At 32.0% G+C, this 13,151-nt stretch overlaps 1 protein-coding gene across 9 annotated transcripts in view; it reads right to left on the bottom strand.

Annotated features, from left to right (window-relative positions):
• LOC143251903 (voltage-gated potassium channel subunit beta-2-like) overlaps positions 1–13,151 on the bottom strand; it is a 49,751-nt gene that overhangs the window by 34,577 nt on the left and 2,023 nt on the right. For all 9 annotated transcript variants that reach the window (XM_076503243.1, XM_076503240.1, XM_076503245.1 and 6 more), the window contains exons 3-9: positions 7,441–7,535; positions 6,119–6,244; positions 5,339–5,382; positions 4,628–4,665; positions 2,320–2,399; positions 1,790–1,834; positions 648–692 (exon numbers count right to left, since the gene is read on the bottom strand). In XM_076503243.1, coding sequence (XP_076359358.1) covers positions 648–692; positions 1,790–1,834; positions 2,320–2,399; positions 4,628–4,665; positions 5,339–5,382; positions 6,119–6,244; positions 7,441–7,490 — 428 coding nt within the window. In that variant the 5' untranslated portion in view covers positions 7,491–7,535. The remainder of the gene's footprint in view (positions 1–647; positions 693–1,789; positions 1,835–2,319; positions 2,400–4,627; positions 4,666–5,338; positions 5,383–6,118; positions 6,245–7,440; positions 7,536–13,151) is intronic.

The raw sequence follows: 13,151 nt of genomic DNA, 5'->3' as shown, positions 1-13,151 counted from the left end.
ATATTTCAAATAGTGTTGGACTGCATTCAGTGTTACTAGTTAAAAAATTCATCATAAACAGAGAAGACTAACTGATCTTGTGTTCTGTCCAATTACATACAAGAGCAGTTGTATACTTAAAAGTATTTGCAAATTGTTTTTTATATCCCACCTCCATTAAACATGTGTACTTCCCAAACATTCAAGAAATACTATCTGTATTAAGAATCATCCCATTGCTACAACAATATGGCATATTAAATAGCTTCAGTGAAAAGCCTTTTCTTTTGTTAAGCAAACAAAAATGTAACAATGCAAAAAATATAAATATGAATATTGTTTTTTCTTTGGATATATTTCTTTATAATAATGTTTAGTGTTAGGAATGGAAATGTGTTATATTTGGGATGATATCTAAATATACACAGGATGTTACACACTACATTCAATAAACATGTAAAAACCAAAAAACAGTATTCTTATAGAAGTTTCTATTACAAACATCTTGTAGTATACAGGTGAGTAGAATGTAAACAAAATGCTTCAACATCCTTACCATAAATCAATTATTTATAGAAACCAGCTGACAGTCTGATGTAATCAGAATCATTAGGAGCAAAGATAGCCAGTGTTAACTTACATCAGTTTGAAAGGCATTAAACACTTACTTTCCACCCCAAAAGAGCTTGGTGGTTATCACGTAGGACGATCTTCTGAAATAGAAAGAAAGATCAACAACATACTTGAAAACAAAATATATAATTATGAAATAATTCCTTAAAGACTAGTAACATCCATGATTATCTTAAAACCTCAACAGAAGCAGAAACAAATATATAATAAGATCATGAACAATTATTTGTTTAAGAATTTCCCATAAGCTACATAAAAGGCTATCTGTGCACAGCTATCCCTAATGTTGACATGAAGGGTGACTGATTTAACAGCTTCCACTAGAAACTCTGGAGCTCCATTTACCTACTCAACAGGATTTACAGTCACTCTGTAGTACATCCATGGCCACAAAGTGAGAAGTAATAACAAAGATCATTTGGCTTACATTATTCAAGAAGTGTATGACACAAGGGGAAGGAATGTCATCTGCTTATTAGTGCAGCAGTATGGTTTAATGCTGATTGCATCACCCTTGCACAGTTCACCTTATTTAGTGTTCACACAACATTTCTTACAATAGCTTCATGTGTGTATGAAATCTTGCCAGCAGTAGTGAATAGGTGATGCTATTTGTTCAGTGAAGAGGACAGTAAATGTGTGAAGAACCAATCTTCATACACTGTCCATAACATTCAGTCTCTAATGCACTACCTGTATATGTCCTTTATGCTAACCATTTAAAATTTGGATTCTTCAATATCAAATTTCTTTCTTTACAGCTACTATGACATAATTTATCATATTTATTAAATTGCATTGAAACTTCCTCTTGAACAGATAAGAAGAAAAATATATAGCACAATTTATTCAAATGTGACAGCCTTGAAGTTTATAACAGGAGTGACTGCCAACATTAACAGCACATTTTATATGTAACAAATTTCTACAGCAACATTGTCACAAACTTCCACTTGATGAAATTAAACGCTATGGTTTCAGTAACTCTCTGCTCATATATTATGAATCAAAGCATAAAAACAATTATTTGCATAAACATTTAATTAATATACAAACATTATTCTCCTAAATCATTCAAGAGAAAACTTTACAGAACAAAAACCAGTTGATTCAAACTAAACAATTTATTGTCATCAATGACAAAAACAATCTATAAAAAAAGACTTTCTGTACTAACCTCCATCCCTTTTTCTTCAAGATTTTACCCAGAAGCAGCTCAGCCCTGAAATAAGATAAGTTAGTTACAGTAATGGAACGACAGAATAAAGTAAAAATTCCTCATTCTATATCATAAGAAGTGTGGTACATTAATAGTTACTACAATTTAAACATTTAAGATATTTAGTATCGTAGTACAGAATAAGACAATAACAGCTTCAGATTACAGTTACTGCCACCACACATTTCAACTAATAGTTTTGATTTTACTTATTAATCAATATTGTTTTATTAAAAGTTACAACTTTTACACCAAGAAAGGTGATTCTGTAAAACAGATTCAAAATTTCAATCATAGTGCTATTATCAGTTACACAACTTGCATATTTGAAAGTTGTTACACCAGGAGTTGAAACATTGTGCCCTCTAAAAAATAATCTCCTTTACTATAAAAGCTGCAACTTGTAATAAACTTTTAAATAAGTTAAAAATAGAACAATGTAAGAAACTGTGGCATAATGTTACATTACGAACAACAGTGATGCTTACCTTCCATTAGCATATATATCAGCTGTATCAAATATGTTTATTCCACTTTCATAAGCTATTGTTAAAATATCTTCTGCAACCTACAACAAGAGTCACAATTAACTAGATGTCAAAGTTGAGTACTCTATTACAAAGTACAAACTACAAGATTGTAATTTATGATCATGAAAACAAAACACAGAAGATAACAAGTACAAGTTCACCAATAAAAAAGGGAGTTTTAGGCTTATTATTAATGTGAAAAACAGGAGGGCTTCAGCTGAACTCATAAAGAACCACCACTTAGTGTGTGTTTCAATTTCTACAGCAGAGAAGGAAAAATAAATCATTTTCTGTTATCAGCAGAACACTAATAACTTACAAGTATACATCTAGGTTTACAGTAAAAATTTGATTTTAGGATTTTGCAAAATGAAATACTGGATACTTATGTACCATGCAAGATATAAAAGTTCCAGTTAATAAAATTAATATATATTCCTGTACAATAGGCTACGTATTCAATGTTTTTTCCATACATACACAAAAACTTGGTCAAAATGTTGTTCTACTCTGACCACGATTAAAAAATATCCGACATCTGTGCCTAATCTGATGGTCCTCATATGTACATCAGTTTAAAAATTAAAAACACACACAAATATATTAGTTGCTATAATACTCTAATCCAAAACTGCTAATAATTTTCCCCAATTCTAAATTAATTCACAAGTAGTTTAAAAAAATCAATTTCCCACTTCCAGCAATGCTCTAAACTTGGCTTTCCTGAAACTAACTAATGTACTAGTGTTTAATAATTTCACTTCTGACTGAAGGACTAACCTCTTATTTAAGAAAGATCACAAATAACTTCAGATAAAAATAATTTTATATAACCAAACGTTCCCTTCTTTAAATTTCTGAGCATTACCGAGTACAACTCTGATTTCTAAACAACTGTAACCACAAATAACAACATGACAACAATGTAACAGATAAGTAATTGTTGAAACATGCTACAAATTAGATATGTTTATTAAACAATAAATTTGGTGCAAGTTACTATAAATTATACATGTAGAAGCAAATGTTATAGGTGCATTACTGAAAACATTGGCTGTCTTTTGGCCAAATTTAGATTAGACCACAAATTAAGACATTTTCAGGAGTGGACATGGTTGGAAAGTTTTTATTTTTATTATTATTGATTTCTGTCCTTCAGAGCTACTTGTTTGCAAGTGCATTTCCAAATTCATTGTTAAGTATTTATATTTTTATTCTCAGCCTTAGAGAAGAGATTTTAAAATTCATGCTCAATGTTGTTTGTACAAATATTGCATAAAAAGTATAATTTTATTTATAACAAATTTATGTATCACTTAAAGCATGCAATATTACATGAATATAAACTATTACAATCAGAATAACAGTATTTATTTATGCAAAAACTGCTCGTTTGGGTTGAGAAAATAGTTTACATGGAAGAGCGAACAACGTTTCGACCTTCTTCGGTCATCGTCAGAAGGTCGAAACGTTGTTCGCTCTTCTATGTAAACTATTTTCTCAACCCAAACGAGCCGTTTTTGCATATATATTTCTCTACAAGTGGGTTTTCTCGACATCACTGAACAATATTTATTATTTCACCTTGCACTTTTGAGTACAAGGAGCATCAGAAGCAGCTTTTGCAATGGTCAGTTGCAAACTTTTTTTGTTAACCTGAAGATAACTTAAGATTGAAACATTGTTCTGTACTTTAAAGTTTTAATACCAACACCAGCAATCTTTAGAATACATTTTCACCACAAGTGCATATCTTATCATCAGGAGGTTGTGGGACACTATCCAAATTGCTTTTTTTTTTTTGTCATCAGGCCATTTCCAAGAAAAAAATTTTCTTCAGTAGCCCTCAAAATATGGTTTCATTCACAGCAGTTGTTAGTGGAACAATTGTCAACAGCAAAGTTTGATTTAAATTTCACGTAAACCTTCACTATGGCTACTCTTCCAAGCTGTCGATAATTCAGAACTGAAAGACGAGAGGGAAGACATACTCTTCAACACCCACTGTCAAAACTTGTGCTGCTCTTTTCCCAATGAACAGTGGGATTGACTATCACATTATAATATCCCTGCACCCAAAAAAGTGGACATGTTTGGTGGAATGGGATTCAACTTATAATAATGTAGGTTGCATGTCAAGTTTTCTAACTGCACTAAGCCCAGCCCCAACAGTAAAGAAAGAAAGAAAAAAAATTGTTTTAGACCTTAGATCAAAGTTATCTATTACACGTAACTATATGAAATATAAAACAAAGATGTGTTGTACCTCTTCTGTAATTTGAGAACCAAATGTCACCCATGTTCCTGGCAAGGAGAAAATATTCAGATTAAATGTATAAAGAAACTTGCTACAAATTTTGCATGTTAAAAAAATACAGAAACAAAAAAAATGCATATAAAAGGAACTTTTTTATTACAAGTTGTTACAAAGTTTTTTTAAAAGTATTTCAAGTACATACAAAGTATGCTAAAAAATACAAAATCCTAAATAAGATGAAGAGAGTACTGCACTTTGAAATAGGTCATTATGATGTGAAAAAGTACATTACAAAGTAAGATTATAAAACTACATGTTTACATATAGAAAATGAATATAAAATATATATTACCCAAACTTTAAAAATGAATTTGAACACACACACACAGTGCTGCCTCAAGCATGTACTGAATATTTAATTATTTTAAGCCTGTTACTAATTCACCATTTTCAGATATACAATTTTAACATTAGATCAGCATGCACTGGCAAGTGACAGACCTTGCACTCTTATAACATCTTCCTCAGATACATGGATTTTTGTAAAAACACACATTTTACTATGATATCTCATTCACTGTGAACTTAGTCTAACAGGAAATCTAGTTTGATGTATGTATGGTTTGTGAACACTACCATGTTATCCTAAAACCAAACTAAACAAACCTAGCGTAGTCCTACATCAAAACATGGATATTATAATTATTAGACATAGCTTACCTAAGCCAATATTGGATATACGAAGTCCTGATTTTCCAAGATTTCTGAAATGTATTAATAATAGAAGTTTTCAGTGGCATCAAACACTACCTATGAGTTACAGAAGTTATGCCTTTTCTTAATACTAAGACAGACTGTATCACATCTTTAACCACTGTTAACCGTAAGTATAATATTCAGACAATATAAAGACCTATAATTCTTTAACTTTATAATCAAAGAACAAACTTCCTATCCTATGTTAATTATTCATCCTCCCATTAATGTAAAATGGAAATATATCGAATATTTTTAACACCTGTATCACAACTCTATGTACGTCTTTCAAATTTTAATGAGGGGAGAATAACTACTTAAAACAACCTAAGTGGGGTACATGAAAACTAAAATCTGTTATAGGTATCGTCACACATTCTGCTACAATAAGTTAAAGAAATTATGTTATTGTTTCATTCAAGAATATCGAAGAGTGAAGGAAATGTTCCGATTTCCTCATTCATGATACACAATGAAAATTCTCACTGATAACTTAAACATTATCAGGCATAACTGATAACTTTACTCATTTAAATATTTATCTAGTAACCACATTTCAAGCAAAAACTTTAAATGAAATATTACACTACAATTTTAAAATGTTTACTGGATATTAAGTTCAAAGTATAAATTAGTTACAAATATTAAATGGAAATACTTTCAGTTTTTTTTTTTTTTTAAATTATTCCAGAAGTTAACATGTATATAAATTTTCTATCTTTTATGCCGAGCACAAGAACGTACCTATACCGAATTCCACTCAGTCCTGATAGAGATGCCTGCCTAGTAGAAGGGTTAGTCAACATTGGACTATCAGTTGACATGGTACCTTCCTCTAAGTACTCTAGACTGGCTGTACGGGTGTGGATGCTGTCATAACCAATAAAAACATTGCAATTTAGGATGTACACAAAAAACAGGAGTTAGTTTTTTTTTCCAAATTTCACAATATTTTATTAAAACTATAATTTGAAAAATTATATAAAAATGTTCTATATCTGAACTGAATGATTTAAATGAAATACAGTAAAACAGAAAAATTGTAACATTTTATATCATAATTTGTAGAACTCATTAAATAATCAACTTCTAGGAAACTTACATGCTTATTTCGACCAAAACCCATACTTTTTTTTTTTTAACACAAAACTTTTGTATTATAATAATAAGATTCTGAAACTTAAACAAGTATTATAATGTGTACATTACATACACCTAAATAAACTAGAAATCAAAACTGAAGTCTAACAGGCTAGAAAAATACCTCATTCTTATATCCTAAAACATGATTTTCTGATGAATCACCTTAGAAGCCACAGAGTTGCAGCCACAGGATGTTGTATTCTAATGAGGTTTTGGGGATTGTATTAACCCTCTGAACTGGGATAAAAATACTTGAACATATTACACAAGTTTAACCAAAACATTTGTTTCTGATGTATATTTTAAACTTCATTAAAAGCTAATACATAGCTGCTAATTCCCCAGTGCTACAGCATTATGTCTGCAAACTTACGATGTTAAAAACCAGGTTTCAATACTCCTGGTGGGCAAAGCACACAGTCCTTTGTGTAGCTTTATGCTTGACTACAAATAGACAAACAAGGCTGTCTGCACTCAAACTTGATTCCTGGTACTCTATATATTGCTGAGTGACAATGATGCAGTCAAACACACACATACAAAAAAGTGTTCATAAAGTAACAGTTTCAACAACACAGCTCTTCCTGAAAAAGATTAACATTTTACCAAATTCCTGTGTTTACTTTATATTTTAGTCATTTAAGTTAGATGAGGACAGTGTATAACTTTTGTACAGTAACCCTAATCATTACTGATAGTTTTCTCAAGGTTTATTACTGACCCACACAATAAAACAATTATTCACAAGAAGTTTCTATGTGCTTAGTGGTGTATCTCAGTTCAATTTCATGTCAATATCAAGTTTTTCACATACCATGTTTCAAACAAAGATCAATGTAACATATATAAATATTCTGTTTCTATCAGAATACTGGGTTAAGAATACCATTCAGTTTATAGACAAAAACATAAATAATGCTTACCTATTTTGTATGATGACATTGGCCTTGTTATGTTCAGACTTGATACTCATATAGACAATGACTCCACCACTGCAGCCCAGACAAGATTGTGTAACCTGTGTTTATAAGTATTAAAATTTACACTGAAAAAATAATTACATGGTTTTATTTTAGCTAACCTTCAGCTCTAAAGCAATGAAGTTCTTATCAAATATTCAAATGAAAATAACTTAGTGAATCTGGGCCCTCTGGATAACAAGGCCAGTAATCTAACCAAGAGACAAGCTATGTACATCAATGTTCAGTTATTAAAACTTCAGGTTGTGGTCTCTCAGTTCATATCAATTATTATGATATAGTAACATTACTTCATCATGGTTTTAGTTCACAATCACACTATGCATGAACATGTACTGAGGAAAAATGAATCACATAACAAAAGATTTATTGCAAGTAAACCAGTTAATCCATAATCCAAGTTTATTTTGAAATTTTCTTGACCTAAGATGATTTTAAAACAATTTTCCAGATGCACTAAAACATTAATGATGTTTACAGGTAGTCTGGCATAAAGTTGTTGTAGTTTCTAACGACACAAAATAACATCATATCATTCATCCTTAAGTTTTCATAATCACCCCGGTTCAAAAACATACAAAGTACTAAACTGAAAGTCAAAGTTATTTATAAGCAACTTAAATATGCATCATGATAAACTAGAGTGAATACCAAATAAACACAAAATAACAATAACTGAAGAAATTTGTGGTTCTTGAATTTCTTGTATAATTAATAATTTTGTTCATTTTGCATTTCATCCCAATTCTGAAGTTACTAATATTTGGATGAATCATCCAATCAGTTGAAAAATATTCTATTAGGTATTACTTGTACAGAACAAAATTTGAAAATTAAAAGCTTTGAGCATTCAAAAGTAAAATTAAACTACCTGAAAACATGTTCATGGAAATGTCTACATTCATGTGCTTGACTATTTCTTAAACTGTTTAACAACATGCACATGCATAGCGATTTCACTTTATTACATATTAGATACATGTGTGTCTTTCAGAAAAACAAAATTCCCCATCACTGTTGTACACTTACACTGCTAGGAAAAGACATTGTAAAAACTCTTACTTAAAATATAATACTGATATTGTCATAATACTCATAGTATATCTCATAATGACTTTTGTTCTATTTTCATTTTCAAAAGTTAAGCTACGTAACTTCATAAAATACATGTGGTTGGAACTTTCCTTATTTGATCAAACAAACATTTTTATGATGAAAGCTAACTGAAGTCCAGTGAGAACAACAGAGAGAACTGGAAAGATAATTTCTTTGTGACTTAAATGATATGGTGCTGCTAAAATATTTTAAGATAGTTGAAAATTTGGTTGCAAAGATAAAGATGAAAGTGTTACATTTAGTTTGGGATGCTTACCCCTTTATCTTATATCTGACACTAATATTTATTACATCCAATGTGTGTTAATTTTTCAACCTTTGAAAGAAAAAATATAGAAGTATGAAAGACTAGATTACATACATCAGGCTTTATGTTTTCAAACTTATTATGAAAAAGGAATGACATCTAACAACACTGTCATTTGTCTGTATGGGGTTCAAGGTATGTGTAGATACATAGATATTTTATATTATTGGCTAAAAATTGTTTTATATAAACTTTATCTTACAAACATTTTTTCAGATCAGTTTATTATATGAATAGATTTATTATGGTAGCTTGACAATTTCCTATTGTGGTCCTTTTACAGGCAAGGAACCATGAGCAGAATGCCAAAGGAGTTAACTTATATACCTTACTCTGATAAATAACACTGGTCAACAAAATTTTTGTTGCATTTATATCAAACAATTGGTATTACATAATTTCTTGCCCTGATTTCAGATCTGACGTTAGTTTTTTCCTCAGTGCTCTACTTTTTTTTGCAATCAAGGTATTTGAAAATCTCAAAATTTCGTCATCATCACATTGACGTCGTAGTCTATCATGAAAAATATGTGATAAAATATGTTATAAAACTCTTTAATATAGCTGGGCAATAAAAAAGAAAATGCAAGATAGTATAAACGTATTCAAGTTATTTATATTAATTCAATTTATTTATATAAAACTGATTAGTAGATAAGACATTTGCTACTATGAGGAGGGAAAGCTCAATTGCAGTCTACTCAGGCATGAATTTCCGCTTGTAGCTCTTGCGTTTGTGGACTGTCTCAGGGCATTCTCGTTTAATGCTCCAGCAGTAATCTGCCATCATATGTTTGTCCCATCTCCCTTGGTAGCGCTCTTCCATGGTCTTGAGGTCCTGATGGAACCGCTTCGCCTTGCTCGTCACTTATAGCTCCTGGGTTCTCAGGAATCTATCAAGATGACTGTACAGGTAATGGAGTTTGACACTCATGTTACATCCAAGGTCGCGAAAAGCTGACAACATATTCGTTACAAGGGTTTCATAGTTGTCAGCTTTTTTATTACCGAGAAAGTTTGCCATCACCGCCACAAATGAAAGCCATGCAGTCCTTTCCTTGTCGTTCATCTTTCTGGCAAATTCTTGATCACGCACAAGTGCACGAATCTGTGGTCCATCAAAACACCTGTCTTGATCTTCTCGAAGGACAAACCAGGGAGCACAGAAAATATGTGTTGGAAGCATTCACCGTCAGTATTCAACGCCTTCATAAACTTTATATGCAAAAGCGGCTCGTTTGGGTTGAGAAAATATTTTACACAAACTGTTTCATCAAGCCCAGCATGATATGGAGAGGAGGAAATATGATCTTTTCCTCAAATGACAGACAATTGGATCGTTGACAATATTTGGCATACCTGCCTTCAGAGTCTCAATGTATGGGCCACTCCTTCTGGTTCCAGTGCTTTTCTCGAGCTCGGCTGTCCCACATGCAAAGATAGCAGGGTACTTTGTAAATCCTCTTTGTTGACCTAGGAGGAAAGTAACCATTTTGAGGTCCACACAAATTGTCCAGTTGTGCTCGTGGTATTTTAGTAGGTCAGTCACAGTCTTAATGACATTATATTCCTCTCGTAAATACACAGAGTGTCCAATTGGAACAGCTGCATAGACATTGTCATTATGAAGTAGAACACTTCTTCAAACTTTGCTTAAAACAATCTAGAAATAATCGCCAGTCATTTGGATGGTATACTGGCATCCCTAATTCCTGGAGAAGACCTGAGATATTATGACAATAAACAAACATATTCTCCTCTGTAAAATATGGCACAAAAGCCTGCTCCCGATTTGGAAGTATGACACTTTAGTTGTATGGCTCAGCTGATTCTTTTCTTGCATCCTGGAAGCTAACACTTCAGCTGCATTTTGGAGAGACCCAAATCACGCACAAGGTCATTCAACTCTGGCTGGCTAAACTGTTGAGGAGTTAATGACTGTGGGGTCTCATAAGAAGGATCGCCAGATTCTGAAAGTATTTCTTGAGTTTCATCAGCAGTCTCTTGCTCTTGGTCACTACCCACATCTTCAGATGGAAGAAATCCTTTAAAACTGGGATTGGGAGCTCATCAGAGTGCAGAGTAGGTCGGATTGCTGAGGGGATACTAGGATATGAGATTTTGTGTCTGTTTTTCTTGCCAATGCCCTTTGTATTGACCAGACAAAATAGCAGTCAGTTGTGTGGTCCATCGGTTCTCGCCAGGTCATGGGAATTCGAAGGTAAACCCTTACGTTTCCCTTTTGTCCAGTCACGCAGCATTTCCTCGCAGTTATGACACACAATATGTGGGGCCCATTTCTTGTCTTGGTCACCAAGAGCAAGTCCAAAGTACGCTTTATAAGCACGCCTCAGAAATGATGTTATATTACGCCTTTGACGAATAAGCGTGAAGCATCCACAAATATAACAGAAAGCGTCCGCTTGTTCTCACATTGACGTCTCCTTGTAGCCATGATCAGATCTGAAACAAAATCTAAACAATTTTAATATCTCTGTTGATAACATAAACGTGTAAGTAATTAACACGTTTCCTGCGATGGGACCCACCGGTGTCCCACTATTGTCTTACCTTTAACTAAGTTGCAGGCAAGAGACAAGTGTAACGACAACCTCACGTTATCATAGCTCATGCAGCACTGAAGCTGACAGATGTACAAGAGCATCGCAGCAGTTGCCGGTTTGCCAATATAGGCATCGCAGGAAACGTGTTAATTTGACCACAAATGGCTAGAATGAAAAACTTAAAATTGCATTAAAACTAGAGCATGTAGAGCTGAACCGTTTTCATATTTGAATTTAGCAGGTCACAAAGGGTAAGAATAAGTAAAAAAATCTTATGCAACTGAGATTTCGAAAAAATTTGTTGACCTGTGTAATGTATGATTCATAATGCACATTATGGAGAACTGGGAATGCAGAAGATATTAAAATTTCTCTCTTCATTTATTTTTTTACAACTAATGATGGTTAGCTGTTAATTTACCGTAGCTACGTACACACACATCTATTGAATCTGCCGTAGCTACGTACACACAACTATTGAATCTGCCGTAGCTACGTACACACACATCTATTGAATCTGCCGTAGCTACGTACACATAACTATTGTTTCATATCAATTTATCATCACACATTCAAGACAACTAAATGATACACTAGTTCACTCACATAACTACTTACTAAAGCAAATAAATATTTTCTGATGTATCAGAAAATGTAGTTTTTATATACAAGTAATATTTACTTAATTCTACAAAGAAGTAACTAATCACAAACCATACTCCACTTAAAATATAAAACAAATGCACTAAATAACTGAAATACATAAAACTAACATTTAAATGAATCATTATTATAACTATTCTATAGTTGAATAACATTTATATTTGGCTAAGTGATGTATAACAAATAAACATGACAGCATTCTGATTTTAGATGCATTTTATATTTTCAAATAGACCAGATCTGAACATGACATACACATGCATAATTTGACTACTTAATAATACCCAGTTCCTGGGATCACTCATTATTTTAGTTATAGCCACAGGTGTAAATCAGAGCAGTTACACTACTTTGGAAATAACTACAAACTTTTCATCATCTTCCTTACATTTTACTTCTGTTACTGTAGTAATCAGTTGAATCATGTTCAAGCAAACAATTATTAACATTCATAAATGATTTATACAGAAAAGTAAAATAAAACTAACTCCCAACTCATTGTCTACCTTGAGACTGATCATGTAATACCTTACCTATAGTCACAGTATAAATCTTAATTCTAATAAAAAAACACAAATACTACAACAGTAGTTTCACTACCAATTCTTATAGTGAGAAATACTACAGTCCACTTACAGAACCTCACATGTCATATTTCTTTCTCTCCTTGTTTTTAAGAAACAAACATATTTTATCAAAATTAGATAAAATAGTATTAGCTGTGGTGACCCTATTAAGATAAAACAACCAGAGAAAAACTTAAGGTACAAGGTATACTTCTAAAATGATGTAATATATACTTAGTATTGAGAAAACTAAAAACTAAAGATACCATTTGAATTTTAAACCACTAAAGCCACCCTCTCACCCACATAACTAAAGTACAACATTAAAAAATATTAAATTTTACCCTTGACATATTACTTGTAAACACACAATAGAATATTTTGTACATTTATAAATACAATATATATATATAATTTGGGATTATTATTGTTCAAGAC

The sequence above is a fragment of the Tachypleus tridentatus genome, chromosome 6 (assembly GCF_004210375.1).
Source record: "Tachypleus tridentatus isolate NWPU-2018 chromosome 6, ASM421037v1, whole genome shotgun sequence".
NCBI classification, from domain to species: Eukaryota; Metazoa; Arthropoda; class Merostomata; order Xiphosura; family Limulidae; genus Tachypleus; species Tachypleus tridentatus.
Note: the sequence above shows the minus strand (reverse complement) of the source record. Positions and strands in the feature narration are given on the sequence as shown.